The following is a 19,598-nucleotide window of genomic DNA, read 5'->3' as shown; positions in this document are numbered from 1 at the left end:
ACACTATCGGATCTCTCAAAACCCTTTGAGGTCCAATGTGACGTTTGTGGTGATTTCCTTGGAGCAGTTTTGCTTCAAGAAGGGCATGCCATAGCCTATGAGAGTTGAAGACTCGACTCCGTTGAGCAAGCTTTGGGCATTTACAAAAAGGAGCTACTAGCTATTCTCCATGCCCTTGACACATGGAAGCACTATCTTTTGGGGACTCCATTCATCCTACGAACGGATCACCAAAGTTTTAAGTACTTCATAACACAAACCAAGCTCTCAACACAAACCAAGCTCTCCGACAAAGAAATGAGGTGGGAAAATTTTCTTTTGCAATTCAATTTTCATATTGCTCACATCGCTGGCAAGCACAATCAAGTAGCTGATGCACTATCACAATGACCACGGGCAAATGCGGTGTCTATAGCAACTCATAAAGATCTATCTTTCATGATAGATGAGTATGCTACTGACCTCGATTTCAAGGATACAATTTCAGCCCTTGCCTTAGGGAAGAAAGAAGACCCATTCACCTTGCAAGATGGTTATCTTCTCCATGGCAATCGGCTATGTGTTACTCACTCTCTTCGTGAGAAAGTAATGTATGAATCCCATGCTGCTCCCTATACGGGGAACATAGGGATTCAACATATCCTTCAAGGAGTAGAGACATACTTTTATTGGCCTACCATGAAAGTAGACATACAAGAGTATGTCTCAAAATGTGTGGTATGCCAAAAGACGAAGTATGATAGAGGGAAGCAACCTAGATTACTCCAGCCCTTACCAATTCCAAATTCACCATGGGAGAGAATATCCACGGATTTTATCTTTGGATTGCCTAAGTCTATCCATGGGAATACAGGACTAAGGACAATAGTCGACAGGTTTAGTAAACAAGCACATTTCATACCTGTCAAAAAGACTATTAAGGCACATCAAATGGAAACCATATCATCTCCCAAATCTTCAAGTACCATGGCTTGCCAACATCAATAGTGTTGGATAGAGATCCTCGAATGACCAGTAATTTCTGGAAGGGTCTCTTTGAGAATCTAGGTGCAAGGCTAAATTTCTCTTTGGCCTACCATCCCCAAACGGATGGACAAAGTGAAATAGCCAACCTTACGATTTTAGATCTACTCAAGACCTATGTTACAGAAGTAGATCAACGTTCGCAATGGGAAAAGTACCTACCTCTTGTAGAGTATGCATACAATAACACTGTCCACACTACTACGAGGAAGGCGCCTTTCGAAATCATTGAGGGAAGACCTAAAATTCCCTTACTACTTAAGGTACATGGGAAGATTTTCGCTGCCGATGAATATATCAGGGACCTACAAGAATCTTTTCAAAAGATTAAGGAGTCTATATCCATCTCACATCAAAGGCAAAAAGTTGTTGTTGACAAGCACAGAAGGGCCTTTACTTTCAAGGAAAATGATTGGGTCCTACTCAAGTTTCCCAAGGCTCGCTTGAGGCAAACTACAGGTAAAAATCCTACGGGCCACCAAAAGTGCTATGCTAAATTAGCAAAAATACTATGGTCCTTTTCAAATCCTCAAACCAATCAATGAGATAGCCTATCAACTCAAGTTACCCAACCATTGGCTCATTCACAATGCTTTTCATGTGAGCCTACTCAAGCCTTACAAAGGAGAACCACCAAGTGAACCAATCATAGAGGACTCGCCCGAGGTCAAAGATCAAGAAGAGGTGCTTCAACCCGAATCAATTCTTCAACATGAAGACGAGGTACTAAGACATGGTAAGATTATCCGATGGTATCTTATTAAGTTCAAAAACTATCCTTTTGAAGATGCTAGATGGATGCAAGGAACACAGCTTAAGGATAGTATGAACCTTGTCAATGCTAAATATTTTTTTTAAAATGAACAATGTTTTGTCTTATAAGACTAATTCTCTTTCTATTGTGCACAAATATTAGTAGTATGCATGCTTAGTATCATGTTTGTGGCAACGACGTCTCCGAAACACCAATTAGATATTGTCACTCTACTTAGGGAGTATGATATGGACTACATGAGAAGACATGCTTGCAGTAGCTGCGTCTCCCAAGCCCCAAATGGATTAGTCATCCATTCTGGAATGATGTCGAAGGGTAAAAAGGGATCCTACACCCGCTAAGAAAAATGGACTAATAACTAAGACTTTATCTTCTCTACCTCATAGTTGAGGACGAGACTATGATTTCAAGAGAGAGGTAATGTCATGAAATCTAATATCTAACTAACCCAAATGATTTTCTCATGTTGAAATGATCATTTAATGTGGGAAAATAAATGGGAACAAAGAGTTAGAATATAGACATGTGCTTTTAGATATGTCTCAATACGGAACCAAAGTAAGAAAAGGCAACGGGTCCAAAAGAGAGATGGTCTATCAAAAAGAAATGGCCAACTAATCGAGCTTAAAATACCTTAGGGTTAGCTTCATTAAAGACCTCCAAAAGTTAGTGTTAAAAGTCCTTAGACCTAAGACCATGCTTGAGGCTTTGCATGCTTACTTGTCATGTTTGACAGTCTACCAAGGGGTCCAATGAGAATTAAGCAGCCCATAAGCTAGCTTGATTCCTATTGGCTAGTATACTCAAAGGTCCAATGAGAGTTTAGTTTAATTAAAAAAATACCTAAGCTCTCTCTAAACGGGAAAGGAGGGCACTTGTCTCACAAGGCTACACAATTTGCTTGTTAATTCCTATTGGCTAAGCTTGGCATGAACCAATGGGATGGTAGCAAGAGCATTTAGCAAGAGGGGTTGACCAAGAAGAGAGAGAATCTTCATTTTGTACACACACACTCACACAACTCGTGTTGAGCAAAGAACTCCATCTCCTTCTCCAAGCATTGAGAAGTGGATGCCTATACCAACAACTCTTGGCTATGGAATGCAAATCCAAGCAAGAGCCAAGCTTCAATGGCATGCTCATCTCCTCTACCATCTAAATTATTATGCTATGCTAAGCTCTAAGAGTGATTATGTGAGGAGAATACTTCTTTCTCGGATGTTACATCTTCTTCCTCTTCACTTTGCCTCATTCCCTGCTAGCTCTCACCATTTTTGAAAGTGTGTGAGGTCTTGGATCGTCGCTGAACCAGAACCCCACTTCCTCACGTGCAACTTAGCTTGCTCACCCTCGCAACCACACCCGTGCATGCGTCTAACAACCCCAAAAGCTCAAGCTCCTACCTACCACAGTGCCTGCAACCCCTACAAATCGATTTAACTTTACCCATTCCCTTTTTTTAAACCCTGAAAGGGCTCCTTATCATGTGCATGCCTTAACCCCAGCTGCACACACAATAACCTAACACATAAGTCACTTCTACAAATACATGCTTGCGTTTGGCACACCTGCTCAACCCCTATTCGACACACTAGAAGGACGCTCATCCCACCTATACTCTCAAGGATTGTATGCTTGGGACCTCCACATTGGAGCGCCTGCTTGTGTCTCGGGGTGTAGAGTCCTCTATGCTTACATTTAACAATGGATCCCAACTCCTCAAATTTGCAGCAACCTCAAGCCAACCCCACTTTGGACATCCCTTCCTCATCTACGATTGGCCCGTCCCTCCCAGGGTTTGTTTCGGCCGCTGCTTATGCAAGAGCGGGAGCCTCGATGACAAACTTGTCGGCCGTCGTTTCCCCGCCTTTGGGAAACAAGGATTGCACTACGACCAACGCCAACTCAACCTTTCAAGCTTTGAGCTCATCCTTGACCGATCATGCACTTTCTCAACTCAAGCAACCGGAGGACTTCAAGGCGATTATATCCAACTCTCTTTTGGAATATAAAAAGCTTCATGGTTAAATTGGAAAAGCTAAAGGCTTCCTTAACCACCTCAAGGATTTGCTTGGAAATCAAAGAGCACCTAATAGCCTGTGTATGAAACCACCAAAATTAACAATAGATGATGCATGAGCTCAAGCACTTCTCAATGCCAAGTTCACCGCCCTTACCATAAGATATCAACTTGATTGTACACAAGCACTTGCACAAGCACAATCGCTCCTCATCAATAATCTTCAAACGTACCTTGACGAATATCACGCACAAGTAGAAGAACGGCTCAACGACCTCATCAATAGACTCCTCCAAGTTTCCATCCCCTTAATTTCCAAGCATGCTTGGAACCTCAAGCTACAACATTGGAAAACCTCATCTCTTCAACATTTTCTCTTGGAAATTCAAACCCACATTGTAAATGAGCACCTCTCCTCCACCAAAGAAGTGGTAGCTAAGCTTGCCCGTAAGAAGTCCATCAACAACATCGAAGAAGAATTTCTCTCACTACCCAAGGAGCAAACCATCAAAGAGCTTGTCGAACAAGTTGTAGCGGAGCAATTCAATTCAAAGCTTCCTAATTTGCCTACCCCTCCATCCGCCTCCCTATCAAATTCCTCCTTGCCCTCATCAAAAATATCCTCCCTTTCTCGTACCAAAAAACCCTTTCTACCTCCCAGATCATCGTCCTTTCCCTTTAACCATAGCCACCCACCCCCTCATCCACCCTCCCACTCGAACTCCAACAAACGCCCTCTTGAACCACCCTCCAAACCCTCCCTTGTAAAACTGACTCATGTCTCCAAAAAGCCCAACCTTACCCCTTCTCCTATCACCCCCATCTATCCATTATACCCTCTCAAAACCCTTAATCCCCCACCCTGTACTCTTGGCCCTTCTTTATCAAATCCACCGCATAAAATCCGTTTCCAACCCCACTTCCACCATCGAAACAATAACCTCTCCCGAAATGATACCTGCTATTGCAAGGCTAACTATTTGGGAAAAGGCAAAGGGAGGAGGGATTAGGGTTGGACCACCCATACACTTGGGTGCACCTCTACTTCTCCAAGCCCCCCCTCCTCCCATACCTTTGGATATCAAAGACCATTCCCAATCCCCCTTCTCACAAAGGAAGAACTAAGAGAACATTTTGGCTCCCACTTACCAATCCTCAAAGCTACAAGCTCCTTTGCTTTAGTAAACGTCAACATGACATCTCCAACTTTAAAGTTCATAATCTATCATCTCGAGCTCTCTCCCTCTCCGAAAGGCAATGCTTAGCCCTAGGCTTAAAGTACATCCCTCCCCCTATTAACCCTTCCCCACCCTTGCTTCTCAATTCCTATGATATTTTGTCAAGAAATCTTACCCTTAAACTTTTCTTCAAGGACCTTCAACCCTCCTCTCCTTCTCCTTTTAAAGAACACAACCCCCTTTGGAAAACCCCTTTGGAAAGTCCCTCTCTTAACCAAATTTTTTATACCAACCGACTTAACTTTAGCCACATTGTGAAATCTTGCTATTTCCCTAGTTCAAAGCGACCCCACTTTGTCATTGATGCCTTAGCTAGCCTCTCTATGGACCCCTCAATCATTATAAAACCCGTCGACAAAAATTTGGGAGTAGTTATCTTACCCATGGAATGGTATGAGAATGATGCCCTCTCACACCTTAATGATTACTCCACCTATGAACCATGCCTTAGCATTCCCTTCCCTTTTCTAGCTTCCCTCCTTTCCTCTCTCACACTACGCTATTCCGGTCTCCGCTCCATTGAACGCAACTTTATCCTTTCTCCCCTTATTAAACCTTTCAAGACTTGTCCCATCTACTTCATTCCCAAAATCCATAATCCTTCCATCGTCTCCCAACCTATTTGCTCTTATAAGGGTTACATCTTTGAGAAATCCTCTATTTGGCTCCACTTTGAGCTCTACCCATCCTCCTTGGCCATAAGCAACACCTATAAAGCTCTCACACTCTCATCAATGACCTCGACACTCTCCCCCTTCCACCCAACACCCTCCTCTTCACTTTTGGTGTAGAAGCTTTATACCCTAGCATCCCAATTAACACGTCCTCGCTGCCCTCAAAGCTTCCATCACTAACCATTTTGACCCACACAAGTCTCATTTTATCCTCTCTCTTGCCTCCCTTATCCTATCTCATCACTATATTACTTTCAAAGGAAAATCTTGAAAACAAATTAAGGGCACCGCCATGGGCTCTAACTTTGCCATGGTACGTGCGTGCCTCTTTCTATGCCATTTGGAAACCACGTGCCCCCTCTTACACAACCCTAACCTTCTCTTTTTCAAACGGTATGTGGATGATGCTTTTGGACTTTGGACGGGTTCCATCAACACCCTCATTCCCCTTTTAAACTCTTATGGAGAACCCCTTCAAGATCACATTAAGATCTCTAGCTCCATCTCTTCTACCCATGCATGCAACCTTGACATTGAATTCTTTACAGGTTCCCGTTTCACTACATCCAACCTCTTAGATTCCCACGGCTATCAAAAACCCATGAACGCCTACAACTATATCCCTTGGATCTCTTGGCACCCAACACATCAAAAAGAGGCATACATCATCTCAGAGCTCAAAAGGTACATTGTTCAAGAATCTGCCTTAAAGGGTTACCTCTACATCCGCAACTTCTTCTACCTTTGCCTTAGGGCAAAGGGCTACCCACCTAGCTTCCTCCAAAAGGTTTTTAGCAAGGTTTCCTACCTTAACCGCACCGCTCTCCTTCTACCCTCGCATGCTTTAGCAAAAAATGCCCCCATGGTTTTTAAGATCCCTTTCACACCCGCCACAAGAAAAATGATGCCTGCTTATTGTATCAGCAATCCCATCTCTAAAGCCTGTCAACTTGATGTCACCCTATCCCACCTCCCTAGACCCACTATTTGTTGGACTTGAGGCCCCAACTTGCACAGGATTTTAGTACATAGCTTGCAGCCCCCTTGATTAGCAGACATCAAACCTCTCATTCTTTTTTCTTAGTAAACCTTTCCTACGTTTCAATATATCCCTCATCTTACCCTTTTACCCTACCTTCTATAAAAGAACACTTGCACCATACCTTTTTTGAAATCTTGACAATAAGCACTTGTGCACCTAATGCATTGGTTGCTTTAAAACCTCAATGGCCTTTGTTTCTTAACTCTTTATGGGTCCTCCCTGGGTGTTTTAAACACTAGCTTGCAAGGATTTTCCAACAGAACTGGACCCACCACCTAACACCCCCTCCTCCCCCCCCCGCGCCGCTTGCCCGCACCCCCTCTCCTTTATCTTCCTCTAAAATTATCCTCTTCAAAGGATTATATAGGTTAAATGTGAACTTTTGATATTAGCCTTTACTCTAAAAGATTATCCACTGTTTGACCAAACGCAAGCTCATTGGGAAAGCTACACAATTGTTGGTGAAAAATCCTTGCTTGATTTTTGCAAAAGGACTCTTCAAAATCTACAAAATACTTTGGCACTCCCCTTTCAACCCTTTTTTTAATGACACATCTCCCTCACCTAAAGAAGCCGCTCCTTGATCACATTCCTACCTCATCCTTTATTTCCCAAATTTGTACTCTTGGTAATTTCACTTTTCTTAAAGCTACACCTAAATCATCTTAACTCTCCACCTTGTACCTGGTACCCTGTCTTCAATTCCACTCCTCCCCAAAAAATTTGTACCCTAAGAGAATCTTAGAAGCACCCTTTATAAACCCCTACCTCCACCACTTTTAAACCACTTAAACCACCACTGAAGAGCTCATAAAAGCGAAACACGTTTGATGGTATACCCAAAACCATTCATGAGACAAATGCAGTTGATCCAAGATTGGGGAAATGACTATCTCTACATGAAAAGTTGGATCAATTACACGAGTAAACTTGAAGGATCACTCTTACAAAGATGTTTTGAAGACACCTATTCAAGAGTTTGATTCAACAACATCAACAACAACAAAACTGCCATCTTGGTTGAATAAAGACACTCCTATGTGGATGTATGGGGCTTCAAAGAATGAAAGCTTGAAACGAGAAGATTGCATATTAGATCATGACGTAAATGATATGGACTATGTACCTGAACCATTCCTTGAGCCATTTGAATGGACTCAAATATTGGCTGCCATGGATGTATGTGTCAATGAGTCCACACCAACCCAATTTACGATGAAGAGGGATATGACATTGTTCCTATCCAAATGGTGTCAATCATGCCGCTTAAGGAACAACAAGTCTTCTTTTATCATTACTACGATGCAACACACCAATTAGAGGAGGCGACTCTTATTACTAAGGAATTAGATTCAGAAAAGGAACACATAAGAGCAAAAGTTTTGTTACGCGGAGGAGAGGAAAAATTCTTTGAATTTTTCAATGAACGCAGATGACGACAAGAGAGACACCGAAGAAAAAGAGAAACCAAACGTCAACAAGGGAAGCTTATGCCCCATGTCAAGGAAAAAACACAATTTTTGATGATGGTTAATGTTGATGACTACATCAAAGATAAAATCAAATGTATATACCACATCTTGGAAACAAAAAAAGAAATGAAACACCAACCTCAAAAGAGACAAAGAATTCGGAAGGAAATAGACAAAAACAAAAAAGAACCATCGACCAAAACAAAAAGAAAAGGCAAATATAAGGAATTTGAGAATGCTAAGAAAATAGACCTAGCTAAACTTGGGGAGGAACCAAAACTAGCTTATATAGCAACGGATTTGTCTCTAGAGAAAGAAGAAATTCTCATCAAAACCGTGAACGAATATAGGGATGTTTTTGCATGGTCTTACAAGGATCTCAAGGGAGTAGATCCTGATAAAGGTAAAGAGCAGGAAAGTAAAGAGGAAGCTAAAAATGGGACTGTTGAAGCCTGTAGATTATGGGTATAGCTTGACAATGGAGGTGCATCATACCTTAAAGCCAAAGGAGATTTCAAGCATCAAAGAGGTAGTTGCTTCACCATTGGTAAGCCATTTTTGTCCTCCTTTTCAATTCGTGCCTCCAACTTGGTATGCTGCTATACACGAATCCATTAACCTTGTTAGCAAGGATGCGATCTTGGCCAAAGGGTGTACGCATGAAGAATCAGATGAAGGCATGGATCAAAGCTTACTTGATCAATTTCAAGATATATACAAACAGATGGTCAAAGAACTGCAGGTAGAAGATAGCAAGGGGGTTGGGCAACCTTGCCCTACAAATCATCTTGAAGAGTTTCAAGGTATTAGAGAGGTGATGGCTTATTGTGATGAAGGGACACCGACACCAAGCTTTGCAGAGTGAGGTGGTGAAGCCCAAGCGACATGGATTGAAGAGGAGATAGCTAGCCCTACGTTGTAGGATTCGAATGATATCGACCTACCAGAGGACAAGGTAATAGTTGACTTAAATTCTTTCTTAGCAGATGATATGGTAGTAGAAGAAGTCTTTGCAAAGAAGGAAGAAAATGTTGGTGCTCAATATTTGGCGATCGAGCAATCTAGCTTTCTCTCACATGAAGAGGGTGAAGATATAGCATCCGAGGCTATGATGGACAAAGACTGGCATGGCAAGTCAAGTAGAGAATGTGTGCCATTTGAAGGACCTACAACAGAGGGTATTCTTGAAAAAAAGGTAGGCTTGATTATGCAAGATGCGTCATGGAAGATGGATTACCAAAGGTAGGTGCTATGCTTTTGATGGACTTGCTGTTGGAGGTAGCTTTGCATGAAGCTCTATGCCATTTGCAAGGCTTTCTTGAAGAAAACTATGCTATGGAGACTTCTCTCGCAGGTGAGGGGATGATTACATATGATTCAAGAGCTTCACAGGGTGTACAGGTTTATTTTGTGTATGAGAAATGCCTGTGGATACAGATTGAAGGTCTTTACTATGCAAATCTCTAAGAGAGGTTTGTTTTTGGGTTTACAAATGAAAGATTGAACACATATGTTTTACAGACAGATGACTACGGTGAGTGTCGTCAATTTGATCTAGGTTGAGTTTACAATATGCATGAGAGAGCTCAAGGCTTTCCATTTGATCCGGGGGGGGTTGTATACCTGAAGGAGTTCTCTTTCTATATCTCTATGCTACCTATGTACATACTACAGTTTACTTTTCTTTTGCAGTTGAATAGTATCTAAATAATGCTTTGGTTGAGCATAAATGCTCAACAAAGGGGTGGGCAATGATGGTGCATCCAAGCTCTGTTGACCCATGGAAGTGGCAGCAACATGAGAATGAAATTCAAGAAGATGATAGCGGTATGCTTGAGCACATGCTAGGTGCAGATAATGATAGGTGCCAATGTGATGTGTATGCAAAATGGGGTACTCTGTCGGACTAACTGGGCTTTCAAGCATTAGTGGTGAGAAATCTTAGCTTTTTTAAAAAATCACCTTTGATGTTCTCTATGAGGTGGTTTTTACAACTTTGTATTTGAAGTTCTCAAGAGGGATTTATGCCAAAACAAAATTGGAGCTTAGCAGGTTGCGGCTAGGTAATCATTGGGGGCAATGATGTTGCAATGTGTATGCCAAATAAATCATCAAGGTCAGCAAATTCAAAGGCTTTATGTGTTTGAGAGAAGGTGCATGGCTAAGCTCAATATCAAAGGGGATCATGACAATCGTAAGTTTTTAGCGAGCTCTCCTCATCGGAATGCCACGATCGGGGTTGGTGGACTCTTCCATTGTTAGTATAGGAGCCTTGATGTTTACACATGAGTAGATTAGCTATGGGATGCAAGGCTGTTATCAATCCGATCGTCGACCGCGACCCAAAACCCTTCTCATAAGAGCACTTGTCTAAACAAAAAAGTGGGAGTCTACATGGGTGGATTGAGTGAAGAAAAAACGGTCTTAAAACGTGGAAAAACATACTAAATGGGGAGGGGGAGGGGGAGGGGGAAGGGGGAGGTGGTTGGGGCGGAAAGGGGTACTAGCAGGAGAATATAGCAAGTTAGCAACCAAGGTATGAAAAAGAGGGGGCGGCATTTGCAGGGGGCGCAAGGGGTCGACTACACGAAGAGCGTCACCTCAGAGGGTGCGCAGCCCGTCAGGTGCAAAAGCAAGAGCTTGAGATGATAGGAGGGGCCACCGTCAGATAAGAGAAGACGGTGCCATTTGTGAGAAGACCAGTGAGGGTGAGAGGTCAAGGGAGCGGCTACAGATTAGAGAAGAGGGCTGTAGATGGTAAGCATGAAAGGTCGGGCCATCCAGGCCACTTGAAGTTGAAGCAGGTGCTTTTCTGCAGAGAAGACAAGGGCACTACTTGAGGAGGACTGAGAAGGGCTACCAGAGAGGGTCGCAGGCATCATTACAGAAAAGGGAGGAAGAGTCGGCCCGGGATTGTATAAGGAGGAGTATAGGCTTCCAAGGGTAAGGGGCAAGGTAGTCAAAGAAAGCTCAGGGCAGAGGGCTGTTGGGGGTGCTACCTGCAGAGATTAAAAAAACATGTCAAAGTGCAGCCAAGATCATGAAAGCAGGGATGTGTTAGAGAGGAGGGGAGCACAAGGTGTGGCCACCAAGGGTCGTCTATGGCCGGCTGCTAACAAAGAGGGGATGATCCAAAACATTGCCATCATTGTATTGGGGTTTTTTGTGTGTGATACATAGTGGATTTATGTTTTTTGTTTGGCTGGACACTATCCTTGTCGACTTCTTGTCTTGTGCAGTGCATCCGTGGTAAAGTTGGCACCGGACTTTGTGTGAGTGAGTGCAGAGAGAGAGGGAGAGCGAGATTGTGTGAGCAATGTGTGTGTGTGTGTGTGAGAGAGAGAGAGAGAGAGAGAGAGAGAGAGAGAGAGAGAGAGAGAGAACCGAATCAAGGGTGAAGGTTGTGATGATGTCAAAGGGGCCTAGAATATGAATCCGGTGTTCAAAAATTGGGTATATGTGTGTGTGAGTAGTGTCTGAACCATTGCTCTTGAGTTGGTTGTGTTGCATCAAAGTGGTTCTCAAAGGGGAGAGGGGTGTCAGAGTTATCCTCAGCTATATAGAGGCTTCTTACTGTGTTCTGGGTTTATTGTTTATTACCCCTTTCCATTAGTGGTGCCCCCATTGAGGATAACACTGATTGTTTTGCACTGCAGTTCTAAAACTTGAAGATGATGCCTGGCATCAAAACAGTTCTTGCTAGAGAGGAAGAGGCTGCAGATTGGTTTTCTGATCTAGAGCTCTACCTATTGTAGATGAGAATCTATGAAGATGATGCAAAATTGAAGGCGCTACCATTAGTGCTACAAGGACAAGCTAAAGCTTGGTTTGAAAGATTGAAGTTTGCGGATTGACGATCCCTACAGGAAGTTCGAAAGTGGTTTGTTGAAGCTTTTTAGAAGTGGGTTTCTCCAAGGGCATGGGATGCACAATTGAGCATCTTCAAATAGGATGTAAGTGAAGATTTTGATTTGTTTTTTAAAAAGTTTGAGTCTATTTGGGAGTTGTTGCCACATGCATACGGAATGGAGATCTTTTTAAACAAGAGTGGTTTCTAGCTTGCTTGCATCCAACAATTAAGGAGAAGATCAAATTTGATGGTGCAGAAAACTATGCTCAAATGGTCTACTTGGCAAAGGTAAAGACCAGGAAAGCAAAGAGGAAGCTGGAAATGGGCTTGTTGAAGCCCGCAGAATATGTCTCATGCATGCGCTCCAGATGGCGGCCCCCTTAACGTCAGCCCCCTCTGTGGCATCCACTTTCCTGCAGCCATGGCCCTTGGCGGTCCTTACCAACCCCCGACTGCCCAACCTCCTCTGAGCTGGAGCTCCACCTTTCTAACACAAGCCCTTTGATGCCTTTTTTCAATATCTCCTCCCCTCCACACACCTGGCGTACTTTTTTTTTGCCTGCAACTCGCCATGGATAGCCACACTTCAAAAGAATTCTTTTTTTGAACTCCCCTTGGCTTAGGTCTTTTTCCCACAAGAAGCAATGCAATGGCCGACCTTGTCAAGCTCTACATATTGAAACATGATCCGATGGATTGATCAGTTGATATTGTGCTAATTATTTCCATCTTTTGTGGTGCGTATGTCCTATCAACTACCTCATTTTTGTGCTAATTTTTTCGATTTCATGCTTCTTTTAGTGCTAGGCTTCATTATGGCTGAGTCTGCCCTTGATCTCCGGAGTCATGACAAAAACTCAGTACGCTGAACTTTGTGTTGATGTATGCTCATGTGTGTGTGTGTGGTGTGTGTTGTGTTGGGGAGCATATGTTAGTACCTAGTTCTACACCCACTATTGGGCACTGACGACGTTAGTGGGGATGTCGTGGTATTTAGTCAATACTATGCATGATGGAGCTGATGGTTATATTGTCTTGTGGGTGACAACCATGGGTCTATATCTTGCACTTTCCTTCAAGGGTGAATTTGGGCTTCTCCTGGATTCATCTAGGTATATATATGATCATGCCTAGACATCAAGGCTCCAATACTGAATTCATCGCAGTGAGGAGAGCTTGCCCTTAAAACCCCACGATCACCACCACGATTGCCTTTGACTTTCGACCGATGATCGGCAAACCACCATCACTTAGGCACATAAAAACTTTGTCATTGCTGACCCCAGCCACCAATTCCGCATACACAACAAAGTACCACCTCGTACCAATGAGCTCCAAATTGTGGGGAATGCGACGAAGAGTGCAAGAGAGGAACGGAGAGGAGAAGAAGAGTACAGAGTGTGTGGGTGGAGTATAGCTCAATTTGAGCTACTCCTTATTCTTGGTATTATGTACAAGAATAAGAGTGTCAGTGGGCGGGTGTCCATAACTTGGGCGGTTGGGCAAGGCACACCGCCTTTACCCCAACAACCTCCCACTTAAAGGCGAATGTGCCGATAAGTGGAACCTACTAGCTAAACTACTAATATGTACAAAACAGGTGAGAGTCTCTTTCAACCTATGCCCACTGGCTCGCTCAGTCGATCTACATGCAGTTGTATTGGCTCTTGGGATAGGCGAGCATGTAATTCTCACAGACTACTCTATATGGTCTGCAAAACTCCACTATGCATCATGCTAGTGTCATTGAACTTTCGACTGACAATCCCTGCTGCAAATGCTCCCACTGCAGCTGCTAGGTCGGGCCTCGACACTAGAAGGTCGTACATGAGACGCCCGAATGCTTATGAAATCTGTGCAAACCTGGCTGTACCTGCCTCCTCTGCGCTATGTGCAATCTCTACACCATCAGGACTACTACTCACGTATGGATGTGTCAATGCCAACACGAGGATGGCTATGTCCCTCTTATCCGTAGGTGGAACTGTGTGTCCTAGAACCAACTCATCAGCCTCTAACATGAGAATATCAAAGAACTCCATGTCTGTCATCTCTGTCTTGGTCACTAGGGAGTAGATCTGCTCTACCTCTACCTTCACAAATGCCGATGATACGTGTTGTGTCTCACTAGAGCACTGCCGCTCTATCTCTGTCTCTACAGAGTCTACTAGCATGTTCTGCACAACTAAATGCTCTGTCTCGTGAGCATGGTGGAGCTCACCCGCGAAGGAGACTATGCCGTCTCAAACCTCGGATACATGCATAGGATATGCCAAGCCACTGCGGGCTCCTCTGGCAATCACTAATAAACCGCAATGCATTTGAAAATAGTGCTCTCTAAGCACTATCTGACACCCACAATCTGCTAACTGTCTCACTGAGATCAAGCTGTCTCAGTTGAGGAATGTAGCGCACATGCCGTAGCGTATATGATGCACCACTAGGCAATGACAAACAAACATCTCCTGCACTTGCTATGTCAAACGCGGAACCATCGGCCAAGTGTACACTACCAAAACTGTCACTAGAGAAACTGCTAAACCACTCACGGTGTGGCGTGACGTGAAAAACTGCATCCTCATCTAGCAACCAATACGGGGAAGTGTCAGCTCTCAAAGACATGTACGGAGGAGGGACGCTAAAGGGAAACATGACAACACCGTCACTGGCATAAGAAGCCACCGCTCTAGCATGTGTCAAAACCTGCTGATCTGCATCTCGCATACATCTCCGCTGCTGTCTCATACGTCTGAAACAACGACGTCTAATGTGCCTTGTGTGACCACAATGCCAACAACGCATGTATCGGCAACTGCGAGACCGTCGTCTCTCTCGAGTCATAACCGTCGACTCTAAACTGTCACACATGTTTGCTAACTGGATGTCAAGAACCAAAACTATGGCAAGAAAACCTAGGAGAAAACTGGCAGAGTCTCCCTTGTAAATTGAACAAAAACTCAAGCTCAATCTCAACCATAAATCATGCCAAATTGGCAAACAAAGTGGGAGAACACTCGACCACTACAACCAAATCAATGGCAAAAAGCTATCGCTCTACAACATGTACAAGGACAAATGCATAAACCAATGTCAAAAAGAAGTGCACCAAACCTGGATCGAAGGTGGCTACCTGCATGAAGAAAACGCTCTCAAAAGAGCTCACCAGTACTCGTAGTGCTCAAGTGCATCAACGCATAAAATCTCCCACACAGTGTAATCACACTGTGCTCTGCAATCGTCACAATGATGCAAGTCTCAACAACCAAAAACGTACATGGAACCTGTGTGACTATTTGTCTATAGCCACATGAGCATATGCAATCTTCATTCCTGCGAGAGTGGGTACAAGACACCAATCTGTGTCCGATCTGACAAAACCTGTCAAAGTGAGAGTAAACACTCGATCACTATCAAAGTGGGAGTAATGCTCGACCACTATACCATCAGAGAGTAAACTACAAGTGCGCACCAAACATGGCGAGAATCTGGAAAAAATCTGGCAGAGTTTTCCATGTAACTTGAGCAAAATCTCAAAGAATCTCGGCCATAAAACCGGCAACACAAAACCGCATAAAAGCAATTGTAAAGCCAACTCGACTATGCACATGAACAGAGATCAAAATCTCTCATCCACAGCTTATCATACATTAAGTCAAACTGACTCAAAAACCTCTCCAAAATCCATGAAGAGAAAGCAAAACAGCTTGTGGGTCAATCCGAAGTGCATACACCTATCCGAAACAAACCGTCTCATGCACAAATCTGCGATCTGCATACATAAGCCAAAACCATGGCAAACGTACTACTTGCTTTTACTTTAGCCGAATCTACCAAATACCTCAACCTTCAAGCTCTGCATAAGCTGAAATTGCACCTTCAGGTTCTTTGAGCACTCCTCGCACTTCCAAAAGTGCATTATACTCGCACATTGCGCAAAACAGAAAATCTGTAATTTTCTGCATACAGTCAGTCCGAGCTGAATAACAGAAAAACGGTGAGGAATTTGCAGAAAGTTTCTTCTGCAAAGTTGTAGATCACAGAAAATCGAGTAAGAAGGGCGGGAGTTGGCCTGAATGGACATGTTTTAACAGACGAAAACAGATCTGTAAAAACGGGCTGCTGCGCATACACAGTTTTAGGGCAACTTCACCTACACACTGTCTGCTGCCACACTCTCTTCTGAACTTCAACAAGAGTATACATCACTCTCAGCTGAGCTCACAAGCACTCATTGTGTTCTCACGCAGATCCCGAGCTTACTTGATCTCTCCACCGTCACAAGCAAGCAAGCTATTGCCTTGAAGCTCTCGACGTTGCCATGCTCTCCGTCATCGCCATTCGCTCTGATACCAGTTGTGGGGAATGTGACGGAGAGTGTCACGAGGACGTGGCAGTTATTAACCATGTCACAGAGATGTGGCAACTGTTAACCTTGGTTGTTGGTTTCTTTCCAATGGGGTTTATTTTATTTGTTTAAGACCCTCTTTTTGAAGTAGCAAACGGTCGGACATTGTATGGCCAATGTGAACGGTAGATTCACCCGCAGACGGGAAGGGGTCGGCACTGGAATTCGTATGGTAAGAGGATGTCTAGGCTCAGAGCAAGATCATATAGGTCCCCCCGTCGCACTTAGCAAGTTGGTGGATACTAGGAAGTGAACTCAATTAAGGCGTAAAGTCAAGGTGGGACTACCAACAAAAAGTATCCGACAGTTGGGCCACATTGCATTTTTGGATGCGGTCCCAATGAGGATAGATGGTCAGAAGACCAGTGGGAGCCCAACGGAAGCATCTCCTAAAATTTAGGGAACTGCTATTTTGGGCCACGAAATGTGTTCGCGTCATTACCTTCGGTATGACTAGGGGAACACTTTACAACTCTGCCGCGAAGTCAACTGACGCACCAGTTGAGATATTTTTAGCAGGGAAAGCCCAAACTCGGAAAGTGGGCGACGTGTCAGCTTGTGAGCGATTCTGCTACTCTGGGAGGCAAAAACGAACTGCATATCAACAAAGGGGGCGCCATTTTCAGCCACAGGCGGATTGCAACAGGTACAGAAGCTATGGAATGCTTACCTTGCCCTCTATGCACAGTATGGTGACGGGAGTGATGCCCCGCACGCTACATACTGCTCTCTTTCTCCCCTACGTGCAGTTATGTGATGCCCCACAAGAGGGCTACTCATTTGACTGATGTACAGTTGTGTGGGTTCATGCTTTTGTGCTGAGGCAAGAGCCTCCTTGAGCAGGAACAGGGGTAGCTAACTGCTGCTCCAAAGCAGGCATTGGTGAGGGTCATAACCTCACCGTACAGGTGCAAAATCAGCGCTGTGTATGCGCTGTAATTTGATTGTTTTTCAGCCATACGGACGCCAGGATCATTGGGAATCGTGCCCCACTGGCAAAGGACAGTTAGGGGACTGTTTGGGGCTGAAAACAGGGCAAAAACCAGTAAATACAGCGTGCTGAATTTACTGTTTTTGGACAGGAATCAGAGGGTATACGACAGTGCAAGCGAGTTCCAGCAGGGGAATGGGTTTCGCGCAAGTTTTGGGGCTGTTATGTTGCCGAAATTTGGCCAAATCAAATGGTATCTAGGTGGATACACGTGAAGGATTCCCAGGACCTTACCTTGTAATTTACCCTCCTAAAGAATAAAGAAATACCGAAAGGGGCGCCAATTTTGGGGCCTACAGGTTGTCGGCGTCTGCTCGGAGCATTCTAGCTTCCGAGCTGTGTGTGTGATTAAGTGTTAATTCCCATTACAGGTTCTCTTTGCAAAGTGCTCTGTGTGTGTGTATAAAGTAAAGAATTTCGGGTGAAAGCCAACGCCTACCGCCCTATGGGCCGGTTGCATGGTTCCACTGCCGGGATATCAATCACTTTTTCCTCAAAGAGTGATCCTGGATTGTTCAGGGTAAAGACACACATTGCAAGAACGAGGGTATTACACTATGACCGACAAGGGGAAGGGAATTATGGAAGAGGGTTCCTCTCCAAAGGACAGGCAGGAGATTCCTATGGTTTTTGAGATTGGCGAGAGCTCACGGCCACGTCAGTCTGTACCTCCTGTCAACGTCAATGTCCCTCCAGTAGTACAGGGCTTTATGACAGGGCAACTTGAGGATGATGCGTTTAAGACTCAGTTAGTTGCCGCGGTGAATGTCTTTTCGCAGCTGGTGCAGAATCCGAGGTTTATGGAATTCTTGCAAGCGCCACCAGTGCAACATCAAAATAGGCAACCTACGCCACGTACGGAGCTTGTTGAAGCTCAAGCCCAGGTACTTCATGAGGCGCAGGAGGAAAGGGAACACTCGCATGTTGCGGAGTCGGGGGCTCCAAAGCAGATTCCTCCCGTGCTTGAACAGGTGGCTAGAACGCCTATTCCACAGGTTATGCCAGTTCAGCCCGCCACCTTTCAGAGCCAGCATGCTGTCTTGAATGGACAGGGAGCTGGATACCAGGCTATGCACTCAGTTTTTCCACCACCCACGGTACATCCTGGGTATTTCGGGGGTGGATCAGTGTTCCAAAGTATGGCTGGTTATGCGTCTGGAAGTCAGCCATACATGCCAGGAACAGTGTTTGGGGGTATGCAAGGCATCATGCCAAACCCCATGTATGGTACTATCGGCATGCAGCAAGGTTTCCACGGCAACCAGGGCCAGTTTGGGGTGCCACAGGGTCATTTTGGCATGGCTGGTTTTTCTGGACAGCAGCCAGATATCGCACCTCTGACGCAAAATGTGAATGGCCAACACGTGCCGATCATGCCTAGTACAGTGCCCATGTTGCAGACCATTCCGTATGACAACTTGGGGGCACTAGAGAAGCCGAAGGCTTACAAAGAAGGTGGTGCAGCAGTAAAGTTCAGTACCTTCAGTGGTTTCGAGGACAAGACAAAGGCACTCACTTTCCTCCAGCAGTTTGATACAGCTTATGCGGGAGGGAATTTTACAGAGGCCTCGAAGGTCAGGAAAGCTGCCACTTTCTTAAAGGACAATGCGCTTACCTGGTGGACGACATTGTTAATGCAAGGACAGGCACCCGCCACTTGGGTTTACTTCAAGCAAATGTTTGCATCTGCTTGGCTATCAAATGAATTTGAAGCCGATGTCCTGACAGATTGGCACCAGCTTACGGCAGCTTCATGCAAGAGCTTGCTGGAGTACAATAGGAGGTTTTGTAAAGCATTACTCTCAGTGACCTCCTACAGATTTGTGCCATTGACAGAGCAGATAGAGAAGTATTGTTGTGGGCTGCCAAAAGGGCTTCGCGATTACTGTACAAAGAATAGAGTGGCTACCCTTACTCAGCTTATGGAAGTTGCGAACACTGGTCTTGCCCTGTTGAAAGGAGAGGACCGTGGATTTCCGAGCAGTGATAAAGGAGGGCAGCAAAAGAAAAATTCAGCGAAGAAGCCCTTTGTGAAGACGGCTCCTGATGTCACAAAGTGATGACGTGGCGGACAGCAGAAACCCTAATTTCTGCCAGAAACCCTAAAA

General features: G+C 44.5%; 1 protein-coding gene across 1 annotated transcript; it reads left to right on the top strand.

Annotated features, from left to right (window-relative positions):
* Nucleotides 1-10,767: 10,767 nt before the first annotated feature.
* On the top strand, nt 10,768-12,834 carry LOC147431431 (uncharacterized). The gene is made up of 4 exons (XM_086494035.1): nt 10,768-10,868; nt 11,029-11,187; nt 11,277-12,197; nt 12,351-12,834. The coding sequence occupies exons 1-3, from the start codon at nt 10,783-10,785 to the stop codon at nt 11,422-11,424; spliced, it is 393 nt and encodes a 130-aa protein (XP_086350161.1). The 5' UTR covers nt 10,768-10,782; the 3' UTR covers nt 11,425-12,197; nt 12,351-12,834.
* The last annotated feature ends 6,764 nt before the right edge of the window (nt 12,835-19,598 follow it).

This window comes from Adiantum capillus-veneris, chromosome 21 (assembly GCF_014529385.1).
Source record: "Adiantum capillus-veneris isolate H3 chromosome 21, ASM1452938v2, whole genome shotgun sequence".
NCBI classification, from domain to species: domain Eukaryota; kingdom Viridiplantae; phylum Streptophyta; class Polypodiopsida; order Polypodiales; family Pteridaceae; genus Adiantum; species Adiantum capillus-veneris.
Note: the sequence above shows the minus strand (reverse complement) of the source record. Positions and strands in the feature narration are given on the sequence as shown.